Consider the following 23,543-nt stretch of genomic DNA (forward strand, 5'->3'; position numbering starts at 1 on the left):
AAATTTCAAAGAGGTTCAAAGAGCTTTGAGAGAAAATCTTTTAGGTGTTAAAGACCTAAAATATTTTACATATAGTTTGAAAACAAAACAGTATAAAGGCCATGGTCGACACAGTTAAAAACATTCTTTTCATTGATTTTCAACGGAACTTTCTAAATATTAAATATAAATTCAAAGAATTTTAGAACGTAGTTTTTTTTTCAAAGATCTATCAACACGCAAATCGATTTTAACCACTTTGTGGCAACCCTGTTGTGGTTGTTAAAGCCGGCAACGAAGCACCGGCCTAATAACCACTAGAAAACAAACACTACCAAGGTCTATACTATTTTGCGCAAACATGCTCGCAACAGTCAAGCATAGTAGAATGTAAAGAGACAAAATGCATTTGCGGCTTTTAGAACGGTCCTAGAGCTTCACGGCCCACCCTTCTTTTGCTTGTACGTCTGTGTAGCGTATATACCACCTTAGGGTTTTACAAAAAAACACGTTTTAGTCAAATTTCAGTGGGGACCCCCTGGAATTGTTAGGTTGCCTCTAAAATCCCCACAAACCAAATCTGAGAACGTTTGGTTCAGTATTGACCGTGCTACGCCAATTTAAAAATTCAGATTTGGGCTAAAATTGTTAAAAAATAAATTATCCTCCCCCTGAAAATTTTTTTTTCTTTTTTTTTACATTCCTTTGCAATTGAATAGCTATAAATAAATCTGTTTTGCAGTAAAAAAGTGAGTAGTCATGGTACAAATGTCACATTCCAACAACATTTGTTAGGCTGTTTTGTACGAAAAATGGCTTTTTAGCACATTTTTTGGAACTTTAGATAAGTAATTGATATAATTGTGTGAATTACTAAATGCACTATTATGTTAATTTGATGTCATGTGTGCTGCATCTATTTTATTTTAAAATTTTAAGCCATTTTTCTTATAAAACAGCCTAACAAATGTTGTTGAAATGTGACATTTGTATCATCACTACTCACTTTTTTACTGCAAAACAGATTTATTTATGGCTATTCAATTGCAAAGCAATGCAAAAAAAGAACAAAAAAACATTTCTTAGGGGGAGGACAATTTATTTTTTTCAAAAATTTTAGCCTAAATCTGAATTTTCAAATTGACGTAGCACGGTCAATACTGAACCAAACGTGCTCAGATTTGGTTTGTGGGTTTTTTATACGCAACCTAACAATTCCAGGGGGTCCCCACTGAAATTTGTTTTTTTGAACAACCCTAATATACCTGTATGGGTCCTTGTCTCCCTGCACGCTCTGCTGTATCACCGACTGTTTGAAGATCTGTCGCCGGTAGATTTTCTCCTCGACGGTGGCGCAAGTTATGAGACGGTACACCACGACTCGCCTGAAACACAAAAGACAATATCTTGAATTAGAAAAATAATCTTTGATAAGCAAAGTTCGTCATTTGTTGATTGAGTTCGACAATTTTTCCTTTGGAAACTATAAATTTATTTGTTACTTTCGGAAGAGACTGAAAATTTCTGCATTTCAACAAACATTAATTAACAGAAGTAATGTGTTTGAACCAGGGTTGCGAAGTCCGACTCCAGTTAAAAAAATAAACCCGAGTCCGACTCCGGTCAAATGTGCGATTTTGTTGAGTCCCGAGTCCGGCCCGGACTCTACAGCCTGTATTTCACCAATTTACGTAACTAAAATAACGTGGATATTAGGCAACCAACTTATAGGGGTGTCGTGTAATTCATTCACTCATAATACATGGTTGGAAAATATTCCGCCATATAATATTCCACCTTTGCAATTTCCATTTGGCGGCCATATCAGTTTACAAATTCGGTACTGTGCATGCGCTATCGGACTTGGGACTCAGGTAGTTTTACAAAGTCTTACTCAATCCCGAGTCCGATTCCAGCAAAAACAAATCGACTCCTCGAGTCCCGAGTCCGACTCCGCAGCCCCGGTTTGAACATCATTGATCGACAGATTCGGTTAGTCTGCGATGGCTTCCGGTGTGCATAAATGCGTTCAATTTTATAAAAGCAAAACATTACACAAGCATTGCTTTTAATCAAACCTTTTGACGGGAAAAAAATACCAAAATTAAAAGCAAAGCACTGCGAAAGAATACTTTTTCTGTCCGATTCGATAAATCCTGTCGATGGCCTGGTCATCGGTGGCTGGATTCCAGGAGGGATCGTAGATAACCACTCGGTCAGCGGCGGTCAGTGTCAGGCCAACCCCGCCCACCTAAGAAAAAAACAAAAAAAAATTTAGTGTTCTTTGACTGACCAACCGATTTACGCCATTTTCATTTGTATTTATCTGATTCAGGTTTACGATCTGCTACGCAAGACTGGATATGGTTGGTTGGAGTTTTGTTTAAAAAAGGATGAGCAAATCGTCTAACTAAGCCAGTGATTCCGAAACTGTGTGCCGCGGCACAATAGTGCGCCTAAAAAGATTGTCAAGCGTGACGCTAAACTTTTTGTTATTTTGAAAAATAGAGTATTTGTATTTTAAATAGGCATACACGCAAGCATTTAAGACTTAAATATGCACTATCCTTAACAAATTATTCGTATTGAGACATTTACATTTAGTTTGTCGTGTGTTAAGGGCGATTGTAAAATGACTCTATTGTTGTTCTGTTAAAAGTGTGCCGCGAAATATTTAAAATATTTTTATTGTGCCGCGAGCCCAAAATGTTTGGGAACCACTGAACTAAGCTATTCAATTTCAATTAATCTTTGCAAATGACTGTTTTTGCCTAATTATAAATACGGTAACTAGATGGCACTATATACAGACAAATTGTATTGAGTTCTCCACAAGCTTTTCGGACAACTGGTGTATAACTTCATCATTCCTGTCGCCTTTTACTCTGGCTTGTGCTTCCACTTCGTGAATTTTAATTGCTTTCATTTCTACTTTGACCAAATGAAGCGAGGTTGTGCGAAAGCTTGTTGAGAATTCAATGCAATTTGTCTTTATGTAGTGCCACCTGATTACCTTATTTTAATTTAAATCCCTGTGTTAAAAACCTGGTTTTAATACATTTTTTTCGTTTTTCCAATACCTTGAAACCAGATTTCCGAACTATTGAATAATATGCTTTATTTGTAAACATTAAAACACATGATTTTGCTTCACAGTGTTTTGCGAATAAACCCAAGTACCATAGTTATTAATTTCTTGGGATCAGGGACGGATAAACCTAGTAGCAGATGTAGCAGCTGCTACGGGCCCCGCGCTTGGTAAGCCAAACATTTTTTTGCTAAACGGAACATAGTTTTTTAAGTAATTTGCAAAACTGGAATGGCATATGAGAATCTTATGTGTGTAAGATTAAGTTAATTGTCCCAACATCTTGTCCCTTCTAATATTATTGTAAACTTTAAAAAACAGTAGTTTCCGCTGGAGGCAACTGCCTTGATCGAGTGCTGTCGCAAACACAATTATGTGCCCACTACTTTGAAAATACTTCGACGCTTTTCAGCCTGTATACACAAAAGTGTTAACGGTTAGTTTCGCTTTCAGTTTGATTTTTCAGTCGCACAAAAAACACACGTGTTTACCGCGCAACTCTTTTCATCAAACGCTCTTCCTATTTTTGCCGCAGTCAACATTTTTGGCGAAATCCGAAGCGGAAAACATTTTGCAGAGGTTTGAAAACTGGTGCATGTTAACGACGTGTTTGTCTAAATCTGTCAATGGTTGGACTACACAAACTTATATTTATTGTTGGTTTATCGAACAATTTGAGTTGCTAAACTAAAATAATTACAACATCACGCCATTTTGGGGGCATTGTAACGTAATACCAACGGTTAGTCCACGTTTCCTAGCATTGACATTTTGTTACGGATTTGTCTATCTACTGTACAGTATGACGGCAACTAACTGTACAGGAGAGAGATCATTTTCAAAATTATAGTTGATTAAAAACTATGAGCCTACTTCCCAGTCATTATTTGTACATCAAATCAATCTGCTACAGGCCCCGCCACTTTCATTTAAATCCGGCACTACTTGGGATCGATTATTTCCTATCTCATACCGGGAACAACCCTATTTTTTAATTGTCAATTCTTCATAATTTAAATGGAAAAACTATCTTTCTAAACAACATCAAAGAGGAATATACTGTGACCTAGCCCTGTCGTAGAACAACTGACCAACGGCTACGACATACTCATAATAATATACCGTATAAGCATTACAATGGGCCAACTGATTTCGGTAATAGCCTTTTCAAATTGGTCGAGTTTCCACAAATGTCGGAGTCAAAATCCAGTATTCGCGCAGTCTTAACAGTTTTGTGATTTAACAAAACAAACAGTCGATTCACCTGTGTAGTTAGCAGGAATACGTTGAAAGATGGATCTTCTTGAAAGGCGCGTACCCTTGCTTCGCGCTCCGACATTTTGCTGATCTTACCATCCAGCCTCATGATCTAAACATTGTCATTTCACATATTGGTATTACATTTACTTTAAATGCTCTGTGTATCTATAACTGAATATATAATCCTAAGAGCTCCGGGTTTAAAATTTTATGCAAAAGCACAATTCAAAAAAGTTCATCATTTCATTGAAAACCTTATTATAAAGTTAAGTTGCTCGCCATGCTATAATTGCATTTGTGGTAGCGATTTTGAGTTCCCCTAATTGTGTGAAGTAACTTTTTTCTGACAAGATCATTTCAAGTTTACAATGTCAATGTTTTCCGGGTTATTATGTAAATTAGCACCAAAATCTTTGGTACTTTCGATTGTTATTTACTGAAAAAATTATCTTTCAAGGTACAGATGTCTACGTTGAATCGCAATACAGCGCTAAAACGCACAAATCATTTCGATTGGATCGGCATCGATACTTTCCTATTATCGGACGAGAAACGATACTCACATTTTTATAACATGGTGTATTACATCTATCCGATGTTATCTGACACTCGCAGGATTGACTTGGTAACTGAAGGTGACTGGGTATTTTTGCAAAACACTTGACTGACACTTAAATCATTTCAAAATGACTTGTTTACAACACGAGAAGTATACCTTGAACTTGTGGTTGAGCAGAATGCGCTGAACCATGTTGAGCATCTTGCGTGACATGGAGAACACCAGGGTGCGGTGACCCTCGTCTCGCAGCTGGATCAGAAGCTGGATAAGGAACTGAAGCTTTCCTGGAAGAACCACGAAAAACAATGCACGCGTATAAGAGACGGCCCTGTATAGTACTGATGGTGATGCGTGATGCCGCTCACTTTTAGACCAACATGAAATAACGCACAAACATTAAATATCGAAATATCCGAGGGCCAATACCTGACATTTTGGGCTAAAAAACGAAAAAAACTCTTTAGGTAGAAAAACTGCGTTACTTCTACATGAAAAATATCTTTTTTAATTTTGGTTGAATTTCATCGTGTTTCTGGACGATTCTTCGTTTGCTGATTTTCGTCTCAAAATCTTGATCTGCGTTTAACTTTTTACGGGTCGCACACACAGTGACACACGCCCTTTGACACGAAAGAGAGAAACGAAAGAGAAAAAAATTATTGTAAATTTCATTTTGCCAAACCCCATAGGGTTGAGTTTCGATTTCGTAAAAGAAATGAATAAAATACCGGATTCTTCCATTAGTGTGACGTCCGAAATGTTGTCGATTCTGTTGGCGGCGCAATCCTCAATCGCGCTCGAGTTGGGATCGTCACACATTCTGAAAGAAAATAAACAGCGTAATGTTAAGTGATCTTAAACCAGGGGTTTCCAAACTTTTTACGATCTCGTACCACTTGGACGCTCTGTGCTGCAACGCGTACCACTTGAACTAGTCTACTATTTCAAGCCTGAACTACATTTTTAAATGCAACTGTTATTCTACATTTTATTTTGGCAATTTTTTACAATACAACTAGCATTATTTAACGCTATTTTTAGCTTATGCTATAAAACAGTCTATTATATCTAGCAAGAGCAAATATTTGACATAATTAACGCCCTCTGTCCCACAGCGTTTTACCAACTTTCCAGAGCAACTGTGCTCCTTATTGACAATTAGTATGACCTGTATATTAAACATCGTAATGTTACGAAACAACAGGAATAGTTACGTAACAATAGAATAGGCTTCAGGGTGTTTTTTTGTAAACAAAACAGATAAACAAAATATAAAGTTGTGAATCCAGGTTTTTGTGAAAATAAATATTTCGTGTTAACAGCCGAAAAATCGCCAGATAAAGAGACAACGCTCGCAGTCTCATTAAGAGAGTCATCTGCATAAGGATAATTCTAAGGCAGGGTTCGGCAACCCTTTTCTAGTCGCGTGCATAAAAAAATTGTTTAATTACGGTACGTTTAAGGAGGAAGTAAAGTTTTGGCGCCAAGCACGAAAAAGGCGTTTGTTTGGTTTAAAATTCGAGTTCACATGTCGTCATGCATACTACAAACAAAAAGTGTAATAAAACTTCTTTGAGGAAACGCAATAACTTTAATAGTTAATCTACCTCAGTGTTTGTTAATCTTTTAAGTCAATGCACACCTGGTGAGCGAAGCGAGCGCGACTTTTTGGGGGTATGCCGGCATTTCTTTTCAATTTCTTACAAGTTTTTATTACATTGCCGAAAATAAAAAATTTGTTAAAAAATACATGTTCAATATTTCGAATGCGTTTTCCGTTTTTCCTGTGACGCACTTGGCGGCCTTCCACGGCGCAACGGCAAAGAAGCGCTGATCTAGATGAAAGCACACCATCAAAACGTAAACAAACCGGATGTAGAATGATGACACGCGAAGTAGTTAAAATAGTCAAAAAGTATGTCAAATGGACTCTAATTTGTCAAAGAGGCGGCGGGCCGGATGAATTACAACGGCGGGCCGTAGGTTGCCGACCTCTGGTTTAAACAAACATATTTTGTAAAAAATACTGAATGCACTTGTTAAGAAACAAATTCGTGCGGTAACTGCTTTTCAATTAAGTTGGCTCTGTAGTGTTTCACAAACATCAATGATTTAACGATTGTCAAAATTTACATAAACGATTTTCAAAAATCGATTGTGTTCAATATTCAAAAATGAGATTCATTTATATAATGTGGGAAACAAAATTTACCCGCAAAACGTATTTCAGCGGTCCGCAAAACGTATTCAGGGGGTCCGCAAAAACGTCAAAATATAACTTTAATAAATTAATTAAAGCTGGGATATGTGCTTAATCACATTCTTTAAATCACATTGTAACATGTTGTAAATCGTATTAAATATAACGTAGCACTTCCATTGTGATGTAACACAAGTATATTGTGAAATGAATGGCAGCAATACAACAGTTCACAAGTACTGGATTTTGGTTTAACCTCATGCCATCGTTCGCAAAGACGACATGCGTCTAGCAATGTCAAAAACACAACCACGAATTTTAAGACTTGCTTCGTAGATGCAGCAGCAGAAATCAACATACGGTGCCCTATGCAGATATACTGAAATATTAAAAGAACTAAACGCACATATTACACCAGAAAATACAAGGGGTCCGCGACAAAAAGGTGCCACGGGTACAAAAAGGTTGAGAACCACTGACGAAAAACAATGATAGTTGTGCTGAAATGACCAGTTTAGTTACATGAGCACCGAATTAACATTTGTACCTAGTTAACTGTAAGCGTATTAGGGCGATAGAGTTCATACTGCATTTGTAACATGTTCAAAAACTAAACGCCAATTTACACGCAGTTAACCTTATTAAAGAGTAAAACGTCTGACCCTAAATGGCTGCATTGGCGCATGTAATTTTACTACTGGTAAAATTAGTCTCGTTGACAAAAAGCAAATAACATAAAAATAATTTCCTGGGTTACTCTCATTAAGGCTTTTTACATTATCGGGTTGGGTCATGCGGGTTAGCACGCATGAAAAAAGAAAAAGGCGATTTCTCTTCTAACCGCGCTAAGGGCTTCGATTCAAATGGACTTAACCCGCATGCAAGCGGGTTACAGATGTGCGCTGTTTAATTGAGTTGCAGTTGTTTTCACAATATTATTACTCAATTCTAACAGTTGTTTATTTATTAGTATTGTTACAGTTATTTTCGAATATGAACTGGCTTCACTTTATTATGCTGTACAACTACCTGATTAGGGTGACCTTTTAATTATGTATTTTAAAAAACGACAAGTGACAGAAAACTAATGTTATCAAATGAGAAAGATATCTCGTCAAAGGACTATGAGAACAGTTCTCCAACACCTTTTGCAGATGTTTGAAAATTATTTGGTTTCTTAATGCCTGCTATTAATTTTGCGTAGCACATTCTTTTAATGAACTAACTCCTTCAATATATAATTTTCTTCATTTGGCCAATACGCTCTCTTAGTTTCACTTATTTAAAAAAATATTCTGTGTATAATGAATATGCTTACAAAATCTGTACCTTGTCTTTCTGACTTGGTGGGCTAACAGTATTCCTAATTGACCTAAACTAAATATCAATTCGGATTGATTTTTTATATTACAGTTAACTTCTCACAATATACAGTATTCTACTTCAATTGTTAAAAACACAATTTGCCTAAATACATTGTATTTAAAACTATACCTGCGAAACAGTTCACGGCACCCGCGTGGCATGCGCGTTAACCTACCTCTTACCAGCCGGTTAAACTTGCCGCGAATAAACCCGCAAATAGTCAGTCAACCGTAATGACGGTTGGTGCGTCAAACCATGCAGTTTTATATATTTTTTTGGTTAATAAAAAGTTCGTTGAATTATTCATGCTTAGTTAGACTTTGTCAGGTATAAATATAGATCAGAAAAAAAGGATTGGCTGTTAATCTTGTTATGTGTTGTTTATTAGTATGATTCTCCAGTTAAAGTACGAACATATTGGCTGTAAACATATTGGCTGTGCCTTTATTAAGATCGGCTTCAGTTTTGTCTTTTTACAATTAACCAGTTCACCTTAAAAAAGAGTAAAAAGACTGGACATAAAAGGCTGGGTTGGCAAATACAATCACCAGTGAGAGATATACTCTTCTACAAAAAGCACGTTTGTAGAAAAAAAAGTGGATTTGCTGGTTCATTATAGTTACTACAATTGTTTCAAAGTTAGTTTTGGCAATCCAAGTGTTTAGTATCAACTGTTTGTATATTATTTCTGCGTTGACAATTTGCGTTTTTCGTGTATCGCAAGTTTACCATGAAATATCATGGCTGTAAAACTACTTTTATCGAGATAAAAGAAATATTTCATTTTTATCTATGTGAATACTAATCACCGAAGCTTGATTTTGAAAATAAAAAAAATTGTTTATTCATGACAAACTTAAACTTAAAATCTGTTATTTTCTCAAAAGAAAGGTAAAAAAACAAAATATTATTTTCAGTTGGCCGTTAAAAGGTCCTAAGTGTGTAAGTGAATAAGTTTGATTTTTATCAATACAGTTAAACAAGAATAAAGATATGGTACTGTGGATCCCCTTCGATTGAATTGCTTGTACTAACAGATTGAGCAAGTATTGGCGCATGGTTGTTTCTCGACTCGCTCCTCTCTGAGCCTGCATAGCTCAGTTGGTAAAGCGACGGTCCCGGCTTGACCGGAGGTCGTGAGTTCGAACCTCACTGCAGGCTAGTTGTTTTTCTGGCCTGCCCTGCTTGCATCATATCAACAGATTCGGTGAGTCTGCAATGGCTTTCGGTGTACATTTAAACAAATTTGAGTTTTTGTAAAATACAATTAAATTCAAATCAACGAAGATTCCAAATTTTATAATTATATTAACAAAAATAATGAAATAAAGAGTTTGAAACTTTACGAAACATAAAATTCGACCAAGTCAATGAATCCCATCAGTGTTGAAAAGAAGTAATTTTGAAATATCTCAAGTCCAAATCAAGTAATTTGTAAACTAACATTTTTTTTATTAAACAACATTTTAACCCAAGTGTTTTGTCCGAATGACTCGAGAAAAACAAAACAAAAAAACAGTGACTTGAGTCTTGTTAAATCAAGGCATTGGCTGTATTTTTAAGTAGAAAGCATATTTATGTAGTGTATTACTCAGAGTATTGTTACAAGTAAATAAACTATTTAAGAAAGTTGACCAATTGTACGTTTTTTTTTCGTAAAGCTTTAGAAACCAATAGGAAATAAGTCAAAGGGTAAAATTTGAAGAAATGCGGTTGGCACTTCTTATTTTACTCAACTTTGTGAAACTGTCAATCAGTTCTTTAGGGTGCCAAGATGATCAGTGGCAATGTAGAATCGGAAAAGCCTGCATCGACCAATGCGATGTTTGCAATGGGTTTGGAAACTGTGACGACTTTACCGACGAATTGGGATGCAAAACTTGCAAGCAAGGCGCGTTCAGGTGCGAATTTGAAGGACGATGTATTCCGCCAAGTCGGGTGTGTGACGGATCAAGGCTCTGTTTCAAAGGCGATGATGAGTCGAACTGTACACATTGCCCCAAAGATCGGCCTTGGAAATGTAAAACAGGCACCAAATGCATTATTAGAAGGTCGGTGTGTAATGGGCTTCAGGACTGCGACGACAATAGTGACGAATTGAACTGCACGATAACGTGCGATGACTTTCAGTGGAGATGCAAAGACGGGAGTGAATGTATCGATTACCAGTCGATTTGTAACGGAATAAAAGACTGTAAAGATGGGAGCGACGAGTTGAACTGTAATGGAAACTGCTCTAACGAAGACCGGTTTTGTCAAGATAAGAGCAGATGTATTTCTCAGGGTTGGATTTGCGACGGAACTGCAAATTGTGACGACAACAGTGACGAGATGAACTGTACAACTTGCAAAAACAACACTTGGCTGTGTGACGATAAAAGCAAGTGCATCGAGCAAAGTTTTGTTTGTGATGGATTTAATAATTGTGAAGACAATAGTGACGAGTCGAACTGTACAACTTGCCCCGACGATCGATGGAAATGCGGAAATGGAAGCGTTTGTGTTGATCAATGCTATGTTTGTAATGGAGTGAAGGATTGTAGCGACAATAGCGACGAGTCAAACTGCACAACTTGTCAGGTTGGTAGACATCTAATGTGCGGTTGTTTGTCCCACCTAAGTCTATGCAAACCAAACGGGAAGTGCATAAAGGAACATCAACTTGCAGATGGAGTTGAGGATTGTAAAAATGGAGACGACGAACCTTGTATTTGGTCTGAAGTAAGTTACTTTCATAATTCTTGGCGCTGTTCGAATAAGTTCAACATGGATATTCTGCTTTCGTTTCGGTCTTACAACCAACAGTTCAACTGCAGCAAAATACTAGGGCCTTGTGAAGATGGAAAAGACAAACGTTGCTACACTGGAGAGTGGCTTTGCTCGAACATGGTTATTACAGATTTGTACCAGCGAAATGACAGATTGTTTGGCCATAATCACGACCGCTGCATCAATTCTAAACTTGGCTTCGGATTCAAATGTTTAGAAATAACGCTTACATCGCACAAGCCAAAGACATGTCGCTTACCACAAGCGAATCTTTACGACGATATTGCTCAATGTGGAGACGAGTCAGATTTGTGCTTCGTTGAAGATGAATTTAAGTGCTTTTTATGCAGGGATGAACGACTGGTGATATCTCAACAGCAAGTCTGCGACGGAATTGTGGACTGCTACGATCTTTCCGATGAATGCCTATGTGGAAACCAGACTGTTTGTGAGGCAATATTGGGCGATGCTAGAGACACTTGCCCTCTCAACCAAATACATTGCCACAATGAAACTGACTGCGTGAATATCGAGGAAGCTTTATGCAATGAAGAAGTCAGTTGTGCTAGACAGTCCAACAGTTTGTGCAGTGGTTCACAGAAACAAAGTTTAGACACAGTTATATGCAATGTTTTTGACGTGCGTTATTCCAGTTATACGTTAACTAAAGCGACGAAATGCGACGGAAGACCAGAGTGTAAATATTTGTCTGATGAATGTAATGATTGTGCAACCCGACCCCCTTTCTGTGATGACTTGTGTTTATCAAGTAGGGTATATGATGTACTTGCCTGCAGGGGTTTAACAATAGCAGGGCAACAAGAATCAATTTGCAACGAAACTGAAAAAAACCTTTGCCCGAAACGTTACAATTGTCGTCACAGCTCAAGGTTGACCAGCATTGACGTCATTCAGCTTTGTGACGGAATAATCCACTGTGATGACGAAACAGATGAACTGGAGTCTCGATGCAAGAACACAAGGTTTTATTGCGTCAACAAAGAACCCTTGTCGGTCGACATCAGCTTAGTTGAAGATGGACTACAACAGTGTTCGGACGCAAGTGACGAATGCCCGGATGTTAGCAAGTATGACACCGTGTTTTCAAATGTGAAAGAAATGATTGCAAACCTTTTTTTTAGAGCGATCTTCTGGGTAATGGGATTTCTAGGTGTGGGTGGAAACTTTGCGGTTTTTCTAACCACCTTTAAGGAAATTGCTAGTCATAAGAAATCCAGTGAAATAAAGAAAATGAATCAATTTTTTATTTTGAATCTGTCTTTTGCTGATTTTTTGATGGGTGTTTATTTGCTTGGTATAGCTGTTAAAGGCGCCCAACTTTCAGGTGATTATTGTTTGAATGATGCCGCATGGCGAACCAGTATTCCCTGCAGTTTGTTTGGTTTTCTGGTAATCCTAGCTTCTGATGCAAGTGCTTTAATTATGGCAACAATGACAGCTTATCGACTTTATACTGTGTGTAATCCTTTTGAAACTAGGGATATAAAACTGTGTAAAGTTTACTTGTCTTGTATTTCTGTATGGCTTGTAAGTATCTTGCTTGCAGCCGCACCCTTATTTCCTTACCCATCTGGTTACTTTATTTCTCACGTTTGGTTTCCAAATCTATTTTATAAAACCGACAGAGTTTCCCGAAACGAAACACTGCTCCTTGCAAAACGAATATTAAAGGATAATTTTACTGATCAACCTTGGTATGACATAAAACAACTAATAAGCTCAACATTTCCACGATTTCCTATCAAAGGTGAATTTGGTTACTATGGTGAAACTAGCGTTTGTATGCCTAGGTTATTTGCTTCAGGAAATGAGTCTTCTTGGCAATATTCAGCCTTTCTGATAACCCTTAACTGTACATTGTTTATTTTTATGTTGGTGTCTTATATTGTCATTTATATTAAAAGTAACAACATGTCGAAAGCTAAAAAGAAACAAGCCAACACTAAATTGCAAAGACGTATTTCTCGCTTGCTTTTTACTGACTTTTGTTGCTGGATTCCTTTATGCATTTGTGGCTTCTTGGCTGTATCTGGTTTTTCACTTTCCAAAGATGTTTACATTGTCAGTGCTGGCATTTTGCTTCCCATTAATAGTGCAGTGAACCCATTACTTTACTCAAACTGGTTTGATGCTACGTATTTTCGCTGCAAAAATCTTGTTATGACCAGGATTCAAAACCTTGGCAGCGAAACTAATCCGCGCGAGAATGTGGCTGGCTAATCTCAGCTCGTTTTAAAGTTTGTTTTAAAATAGTAAAACTTTGAAGTTGTTCGTTATAGTTGCTATTTTTATGCCCATACTGCTTGCCTAAACCTTGTAAGTGAAAATTTTGAACCAGAATGGGCCGCCTTAATTAATTAATAATTTTGTTTTACTGCAATAGTTGAACGATATTTATTGATATTCAGTGTTAGTAATTTTTAAAGCCATAACCTTGGCAAATAACTATGACCATTTGTTTCTAATATTGCGTGCACAAAACCTATTTTTGTAGCTTTTCCACAGAAAATAAAATCTTGTTTTTAATTTTGTATAAGAATTTTTTGAATTATAATCAAATATATTCCAAAAGAAATACATTTGCCTTGCTTCTTTGTGAAAACAGTTAAACAAGCTAAATTTATGCTTGTTTTAAGATTTATTCATTTCAGTAAAATATTTTCACAGGTAAACGTTTAGCTTTTGACAAATGACAAGTCCCAGTCAAGCCTTGTAATAAAATTAACATTTAAAAAAATCACTTTATTCTACCCACAACTTTAGGGATCCCTTTCATGTGATCCAAGTTTGATAGGAAAAACGGTATAGATTTACAGAAAAGTTACACCGAATAAAAAGTATTCTCTCAAAAAATCGACAAACAAATTACGTGAAAACTAAACCAGAAAAAGAAGACACATAACAAAAATAAGCATCAAAAGATTAAAAAGTCTTTGTTTTATTAGAGAAAAAAAATGTAATAGCTTACTTTCGAGCAGCGTACCCGGTTATAGTTATTCTTTTGAATAATGTAATAAGTTTAAAGTCAGCTTAGTGCATTTTATCTTGCATGACAGTTTGTTACATAATTGCTTTTTATAACTGTGTACATCTAAGGAGACAATAATATAATATTAAGTAACTAAACCACATTGAAATTAGGAGAGATTTTACCAGCCAATCAATTGGCTTGAGCTATGAGCACTACGAAAATCAGAATTCACAAGGAAAAAATTTGGTTCTAAAAATAATCTAATCTTGACGTAATTCACTACAAACTATACACCATTATAACTAGGGCGATTTTATTTAGAACTTAAAAATGAGAAATTTTGACCTAAAAAATTACATTTTGACAAATTTTGACTTCAAAATATATTTTTTTAACAAAACTTTGACCTATACGAAATACATTGATATAAACAACATGTGTATTACTGTATTAGTGTATTGGCGTCGTCTGCATACTCGAGTATACAATATACTCTAGTGAAGATGTAATAAAGGTAAAATATCGTTGAATATAACTCAAAACTAATTTTTTTTGATAAAATTTTAACTGAACTATAATTACAAAACAGTCTTTTCTTTGTAAACGATTTATGTGCATTTTTATTCGATTTTGACTACACATGGTTTTGACAAATTTTGATCTAACGTGTAATTTTTAACAAAAGTTTGACGTTTTTGACAAGTCAAAAAAATTGACCTAATTATAACTGCATCCGGTTCAGCAGCCATGTAAGTGTGCTGGAGTACTAAGTTTTTATTTTTTGCGACAAAAAACTGTTGCAAGCAGTGTTCCCAACAAGTGCACAGGTGCCCGAAATTTTGCGTATGAGACGAAAAAAAATTATCAAACGTAGAAGTATCCAAAGAGGAGTTTCATTTGACGCAGATTTTAAACTTCGCATTGTATTTAAATATCCTTGTAAAATAGTGATGTATGGGCTCCAGAAAAAAAATCGCGTCCGAAACTTGTAAAAAAAAGTTTTAATTTTTTTGCCTGTGCACTTGCTTAAAAAAGTGCGCGGGTGCCTACAAAATGTAAAAAATGAGCTTGGCGGAAACACTGGCAACAAAAATGGAAAAGCAAAGAAAGTAGTCAGAACTTCATGACGAAAAATCTCTGTTGGGTAGTTTTTACCGTTTTAGCGAAACTCATTCTTTGCGCTTATCTTTATTGAGAGCAGTTAAAAAGACCACTGGCGTCAACTCACGAATCGTTGAACAACGGGCAGCAGGAAGTTAAGAACAAAAGAAGCAGCCATTAATTTTGGAAAAACAAGAATCGGTCAAAGCCATTTTTTCAACAGTGCGCGAAGCCAGAAAATGCTAGACTTTGCGTTTATCTTTAATATTTCTGTAAGGTATCCTATTTCAGCTAGGTTAACTAAGACTATCTATATTTCTTCTGTATATCTTAAAATAACTAAGACCAACGGCTGCAACTCACGAATCGTTGTTTCTCTGAAGGCCGAGCTCTATGCAGGCTTTGTTGGAGAGCAGCCTGGGGTGGTCGCAGATCTTCTTTAGTATGGTGAGCTGAACCAGGGGCGACTTCTTGGTCATGAGCAGCTCTGCTACCGCGTCCGACTCCAGGAAGTCGCGGTAGATTTGTTGCTGCACTTCGGACAGGTAGACCTGGACGAAATTGCGGTAAAACTCTGCTTTGAGGTTTCGTAAGAAGGCACATTGACGGCTAGATTTTTGATTGTTTTTTTACCATATATTTTTTACCCAAAAAATAGTGTCTTTTTTTTTCTTTCAAAATAGGTGGGAGCGGTTTGGCACAAGTAAAACTTTATGAATGACACAAGGAAAACTTTATGAACAAAGATTGTTTTGTCATAGATGCTTCCCATTCGAGTTCAACTGCATTAGTGGAGTGGTGTAGCCTATGGGTTACATCGCACTTCAAACAGGAAACTTATAGGGCAAAAGTTCCAACATGGTGCACACCCATAGCCTTATTTAGGAAAAATAGATGGAAGGTGAAGGGTCGCACAAAAAAATGGAAAGCCGCACGTTGCCCACCCCTGCACTAGTCAAATAAAAAAGTGTAATTAATATATTAAAATAATCATAAAAACAGTGTTCCCGCTAAGCGCATTATTTGCGCAAATGGGCAATTTTTGGGGCACCTGCGCACGTGGTAAAATCAATTGGTTTAATTTTACCATAAATTTGTGTAAGATACCAGCCTAGTATTGAATATTATAAGACCAGGCTTCGGGTATCGGCCCACATCTCATATTCTCGGACATGTATATACTAATATAACTTATAAGTACAAATAAAGGTGGAAAAATTTAATCCGAAATAGCAGAAAAATATGATAAATATGATTTATTGTTTACAAACAAAATATTACTTCTTAAAACTCAACTTTTAAAACAGGTGGAAAATGTCATTTATATCATTCATTGGCGAAACAAGTGAACCTACCCATACGACCAAATCGTTTTTAGTTGACAGCTTGGGAAAACTTGGTTGCTTGGATACAGTGCTTTGGTCTTGGTTCTCATCAACCAACTTGCTGGCGAGGTTTCTATCGGGGCAAACGTTTTCCTTGTCACCCGCAGTTAGACTGGCCTGTCAAAAAAATAATCAGTTCAAACGAAAAACTTGGCGTTACCACAAAGAAAAGGTTTTTTAAAGGTTCAGGTTCACAAATAAGCAAAATCTATGCAAAATAACAAAAATCAAATCAACAGAATCTATGTAAAAAAATTAGCGTGAAAGAGTCATAACTTCCGGTTTACTAAGAAAATTTGGCAGTAAGTATAAAAAGTAAATTTGTTCTCCGGCATAATTTTTTTTTGCAAACACACTTTACACATAACAAATAATTACAACCAAGCTTGTTTGTATCCTAATTTGTAGACATTAGAATTACCAAACATTGAAAAGATATTCAATGAATAGACAATGATAATTATCGAGGTTGTAACGTCGTCAAAATCAGAGTTTTTTTTTAGAAATTTAAATTAGGTGATATAGCACGAAGATGGAAGAAAATTTTTCAGCACATAATTTACCTTCGTTCTTCTGAGAATATATGGGTCAGTTAGCTTTTTAAGACTTGCGGCCATCGTGTTACCGTGTTGGATTTGGGCAGCGGATGCATCCTGAAAAGAAAGTAATTAGAAAAAGCTCCCTTTGATCAGTATATGTTAAAATGTCGACATATTCATTCTAAAAATATACACATATTCATTTCTAAAAATATGCACTACTTGATTTTGATTTTTTTTTGGAAAATATTTCTTTCTAACTGGAAGTCAAATCTGTTGCGTTAGAACAGGGGTCGCCACTTGCGCCAAATGATTCAAAGCGCATGTTATATCACCTTAGGAAAGTACAACCATTTAATCACTACCACATTATAACCATTATTATTACATCACTAGTTCTAACTAAATGGTTGCACGCATTTCCAGTTCAATCTGCAGTGTTCGTTTCACAAATTAACGTCTTAACTGTTGTATTTAACTTTTTTTGTGGTTGTTAAACTTGTTGTTTACCGCTAACCGTTCGTATAACAACGTCACAATGCCATAAAATTGGCGTGATGTTAACTGCGTGAAAGCAGGGTATTGTACATGAAAAGAAAGCACGAGTGTTTTTGTGAAACAAAGCTAAAAGCGAACTGATAGTAAACACTTCTAGTCTTCTATAGGTATCGGCTGAAAAGCGTCTCGGAGTATATTTCAAAATAGCGGACACAGTATTGTGTTCATGACAGTTCGTTTTTTCAGCAGGGCTAGAGTGTATTCAGAGAATTTACCTTATTAAATTAGGTTTAATAGAGTCTTCCAAGATACTTTAATTAGATGACAGATCATTCGTAAATTAGCAGATCAGCTGCGGAGTCGGACTCGGTACTCGAGTAAGACTATAGTTAAAAGTTAAAACTACCCGAGGCCGACATGTGCGGATGCAAATTTCGAAACTGATAAGGCAGCAAACTGTAAATTGTTAAGGTGGAATAGCATATGGCAGTTGGGTCCAACCTGTGGGTCGCGACCCCGAGTGGGGTCCTAAAATTTTTGGGGGGTCGTCATAACTCATCATATTATTACTACTGTTTTAGTACGATTTATGTATTTCGTTTTCTGTACAATAACGTCAAACTAATAAACGTGACAAGCTTTCGTTTCTTCTAGATCAGGGGTTCTTAAACTGGGGTCCGTTGACCCCTTGGGGGTCCGTGACCTAGTTTTAGGGGCTACATGAAGATCTAATTGAAATATTAGTGTATATTTAAAAAGTAATTACATTATTAAAAAAAACAATTTAATCAAAAATAAAACGGTATTGCACTGAATGTATTTAGACTCCATTTAACTTTGGCATTTTTGGACCAAAATCAGCAAATTTATGAAGTATATTTCTTTTGTGACGTCAATTTATGACGTCATTTTTTAAATTTTTTTGCCTACAGTGGTCCACGCGGGATAAAAGAAAATTTTAGGGGTCCGCGGTAAAAAAAGTTCAAGAACCCCTGTTCTAGATAAAATTGCTGTTTTTAGCTCAAGAGCTGCCAAGTCAATGTGGTGCAATCAACCAATCCACTCTGTCTAATTATGTCATTGAAATACTAATTCCGTTTTTAACCACATGGCTTTGTGAAGCTGCATTCAGCGCAATGAGCGTAATATTAAAAACGAAACAACGTACTCGCTTGGAAGTTAAGCATGACATGCGGTTATGCCTTATGCGAAGTGAGGACGCGTTTGCAAAAACTAGTGGATACTGTGCAAGCGCAAACATCGCACTGAGCGCAATTTACTGTTGAAAATTGAATTTTTTGTGATCGTTCGTTTTGTTTAAATCAAATTTATATATGTTCGAACATGTGTAGCCACAGTTCTCTGGAATTGTGTGTAATTTACGCATATTCGATCGTGTTACTTTGTTCCAACATTAATTGAAATATTTTTATTCATATCTGACACCAAATGGGGTCGCAATGTAAATTCAGATTTCAAATTGGGGTCGCTCGTTAAAAAGGTTGAAGACCACCGAGTCCTGGTTGCCAGTGCAAAACCAAACATAGAAAAATGTTTGGCACGCGAGTTGGTAATAGTTTGACATTATTCATAAACTGAAACACTGCGTACGAAAGGTTTCCGACCCCTGAATAGAAGGATTAACAGAAAAACTGTACGTAGCAATTTTCTAAACTTGCAGGCATTTAAAGAAGAGGGCATATTTTAGGGTGAGATATTGTTGTGAAACTTTTATAAAGTACTCACCTTAAAGTATGTTGCTAACGCAGCGGTTCTAAATCAGTGGGCCATGGCTCATTGGTGAGCCATAAGAACATTTAAGGTGGGCCACAGACGAATTTAAAAAAGCTAGATTTAGTTACATTTTTGTCATTATATTTAATTTTACAGAAATATTGGCTTGGGGAGGAATTAAAACGGAATGTAATTTTTTTGTTCAGCTGCAAGTATTACACTAATGCACGATTGAATACATAATCTGTGTTGAAATACGTTCTGCTGTGTTTTGTTTTAAACCTGTTTTACAGGTTTTTCTTTCATAAAAATTTATTGGGCCACAGAATTTTTTTGCAACGTAAAATGGGCCACGAAAGAAAAAAGGCCACCGAGTTAACGGAATATGTTGATAAGGCAACATAGTTAACATATTTGGGGTTTTTGCCTCTAATCGTGATTTATTTAGCCATTTAACAAAATTTAAACATTTGGTTTGATTTCTACCAGCTTAAGTAATGGTTTCTTATAAAGAAACTTTCTACATAGCATTCGAAAAACTTGTCGCCCTGGTGTATCGTTGTAAGATTCCACGTCACATAAGGATTTCGTATCGAAAATCAACTGCAGTAATAAAATGCTTTTAGATTTTGTCATTCCCTGGCTAAAGCATTTGAACTAAATATTGCAAAACTATGCGAGAGGATTATCTTTTAAGTTGTAACCATTACATTTCGTTTTCTATACACGAAAAAGAAAATTCTTATAGTTCCGAAAAAAATCAAAAAAATTATTAAAATTTAACCACTTGTATTAAGACCAACGACAAAGTCAAAATACACAAAATCAATCCGCAGATAAAACCAATACGAATTAAGACCTAAAATAGTCGGACCAAGACCCAAACCCATGAGAATAGACATAAATAGACAAATAACGCTTAAAACTAAAGGGTTAGGGTATGGAACAATAAGGTATGCGGATTGGTGCGTCGCAAGATCAGCAAACTTAAATAAGGAGGTCGCGAGGCAAAAAGTTCGAAAACCACTGGTCTCATTTATTCTGCTTACCCGTTCTCTTGCCCTTTCAATCGGAATTTCGTAGTTTGAGTGAAAGGTCTTCTTAGTTCCCAGAAGAGAACCCTGGGTAGCCCAATCAACCAAGGCCCAAAGGTCGCCAACTTTGTTTTGAACCGGCGTCCCTGAAAAGAAAAACAAGACAATTTCACGTAGATCCCATTATAACTGGGTAGACCCTGTAATGATCGTACGCAATAAGTGAATACTTTTTAAAACCATAAAGCACCTATGCGTAACACTGCTTGTGAAATGGATCTTTAAAAAAAAAACTTTTTTAAAGTTAATTTTTTTGGCACTAATTGTTTGTTTTTTTGCACCATTTTTCGGAACCAATTTTTTCGTTTTTCTGACTGATTTTTTGGCCGACATAGTTGCCTGCAAATACTGTCCCATTATAACAATACTGTACCATTAACTGGGTTGAACCTGGAATGCCGTACGTTATGCCCGTTTGTTTTGCCAACTTAATAATTTCACCACAACAATCCATCAATAATTTTCGTAGTAGTTCGCCACACGTAGAAAAAAAGGCCCAAGAAAGCAAAAGTGTGTGTGACAAAGGTTTTTTTAACTGTTTGGCCTTATTAGTTGTTACAGTATGTCAGAATGCTGGCGACTTGGCGACTATGTCGGCCGAGGAATGAGCCAGAAAACCGAAGAAATTGGTGCAAAAAAAAAATAAGTTTTGTTTTTTTCCAATAATCGGCGATTCATTTCTTGTGATATTCCTTTCCACTGTTTGACGAATAGACGCTTTCACTGGGGATATGTTAAGGCTGAGGTCTCCAAACCTCGGCCCGCAACTATTGAAGCACTAAAAGCGTCTATTTTCAATCAGTGGAAGAAATGACTCGTCGAGTGTTTGAAAACCAGAAATCGCCTGCAACAAAGCATTATATCTCAAAAGCGCCATCTAGGGATGTAATCTTTAAAATATAAATACACCAATTGGTAATCTTTTGACTTTTAGATGAGACAATAAATGTTTTGATTGCTTATACATTTTGTCTCTTTATCCTAGTTTGAAATGTGGTAGGTTTTTCTAGCGCATCCAGTCTTTTAGCTGACTTGGCACACAGCTCGGCGCAGATGTTGCGATAATCGTGGCATAATAACACCCGGAAAAAAATATCTTCGTTTAGTATTGCAGGTGGCGGAAGTCCCGCCCATGGAACAAAACTGCGCTGCTGATAGTCGAATTATGATTCGTCTTGAATTAATCACACATATTTAACGGTCTTTATTTATTTTTTTGCCTAAATAAAACTGCACACTAAGCGGTTTTGCAGCTGGCGCCTGGTGGGAATGTTGACGACGCACGTGTTCGCTTTGCGTCTAAAGGCTCGCTTTTGCTGGACATTAATGGGCTGTTAATTAGCTTTTATGACGTCATTCAATCACTATTTTATGACGCCATTCAATCTCTATTTTATGACGTCATATAATTACTAATTCATGAAGTCATTTTTCATTAACGTCAGACGCCCCCCCTGTCAGTACGCCCCTGAAATGACACATGCCTAATTAATATAATTCATATGAGATTTTAAGGTTTCACCGGGCTATTTTTGTAAATAGCAATTAAATGATGTTAGAACAAGCGAAAACAGACTAACAAAGGTGGTAGGTTAGTGTGAGATGAAAGCACAAAAATAAGCGGGTTCATGTAACAGTGCTAGTAGACGCCTGTTTCCTAACAAGGGACAAATAATGTAGTAAAGGGTTTTACGTTCATCTTTCGTTTCTTACCATCTATCAAACGTTTACTTTGCAGACCTCCTGGTTTTATGTTGTAAAGATTAAGGTTATTTCCTGAATATTCGAGTAATAATGATGATAAAAGATTACAAAATAAACAAATAACAAAAAATCGTAAAATTCTTCGGTGTGTTTATGAAAGGAATAAAAACAGGCAATAAATTGGTAACGTTGATTTATATTTTAAGTAGGACACTTTCATATAAAGGCAAGACGACATATATACCTGTCAGTATCAATCTATGTTTCGACGGGATGGAATGGAGTCTTTTGGTGGTTTTGGTCGGGTTCTTGATTCGGTGTCCCTCGTCCAGAATGATGTAGTCCCACACGAATTCGGTGCCATGTAAAGTCTGTCCCAAGCGCTGCCACTGAGTTACGATCATACCGTAGGTCGTGATGCAAACGCTACGCTTCACCATGCATTGCTGTAAAATCTGAAAACGGACACAAATAACAAATAGATAAGGTAAATCCATATAACATTTATAGCAGCCACTTCGTCATATTGTTGTTTACACAGAGAATGTTTGTTTTAATCGTTGTGTCGTAACGGAAAATTTTCAGTAAAAATCTATGGCCTAAATTCTTTGCAATCCCTTTCAATGTTTGCGTTATTTTTGCAGCCAATGTGCAAACGATAAACGGAAAGTTTTCGGTAAAATTCCGTTACCTAAATTTCTTGCACCCGCATTACAATGTTTGCGTTATTCTTGCAGCGAATGTGCAAGATTCAATTTTTTGACACCAATTTTTATGCGTCAAGGCATTTACATCCGTTTTAGCATATGTTTTCAAAACGCCGATCCACGCCGCGGTGTAAACATAAATCAGTTGGTATTCAAACTGTTGTCATTTAACTGAAGTCAGAGGCTGTTTCGCAATCGCGTTTTGACGTAAAAATTGTATGTTTCGTGTTAGAAATAAGTGCAAAGAAGGTTTTGAGGGACCGCCCTTTTAAGGACGTAAATCGTTCTTTGTTCGTAGAATTTTTGTTAACTGATTCTCGTCTATAAATAGCGTGTTCAATCAATATAAAATGGCTTTTTACGGCTTTTTACTCAGACAGCAAACTCGAGTGCTTTTGTGACTGAAGCAGATTTCGTTATTATGAAGATCAGTATCGAATAAAGTCATGTCTGTTACTCAAGGAACCAATTGGAGTGCTCGTATGTTAGAAGCAGAGTCAATGAACATTTCAATTTGAATGCAGTTGTAGTTGTAAGTTTGGTACATCGAGACACAAAAGGCAATTAAA

General features: G+C 36.5%; 1 protein-coding gene across 1 annotated transcript in view; it reads right to left on the minus strand.

Annotated features, from left to right (window-relative positions):
* LOC146159055 (DNA excision repair protein ERCC-6-like) overlaps positions 1 to 23,543 on the minus strand; it is a 29,875-nt gene that overhangs the window by 3,606 nt on the left and 2,726 nt on the right. Inside the window, exons 5-14 of the mRNA XM_083384669.1 lie at positions 22,512 to 22,722; positions 20,519 to 20,649; positions 17,262 to 17,351; positions 16,669 to 16,815; positions 15,677 to 15,864; positions 5,615 to 5,706; positions 5,043 to 5,170; positions 4,332 to 4,436; positions 2,112 to 2,230; positions 1,245 to 1,364 (exon numbers count right to left, since the gene is read on the minus strand). Coding sequence (XP_083240795.1) covers positions 1,245 to 1,364; positions 2,112 to 2,230; positions 4,332 to 4,436; positions 5,043 to 5,170; positions 5,615 to 5,706; positions 15,677 to 15,864; positions 16,669 to 16,815; positions 17,262 to 17,351; positions 20,519 to 20,649; positions 22,512 to 22,722 — 1,331 coding nt within the window. The remainder of the gene's footprint in view (positions 1 to 1,244; positions 1,365 to 2,111; positions 2,231 to 4,331; positions 4,437 to 5,042; positions 5,171 to 5,614; positions 5,707 to 15,676; positions 15,865 to 16,668; positions 16,816 to 17,261; positions 17,352 to 20,518; positions 20,650 to 22,511; positions 22,723 to 23,543) is intronic.

The sequence above is a fragment of the Ascidiella aspersa genome, chromosome 3 (assembly GCF_963924565.1).
Source record: "Ascidiella aspersa chromosome 3, kaAscAspe10.2, whole genome shotgun sequence".
NCBI lineage: Eukaryota > Metazoa > Chordata > Ascidiacea > Phlebobranchia > Ascidiidae > Ascidiella > Ascidiella aspersa.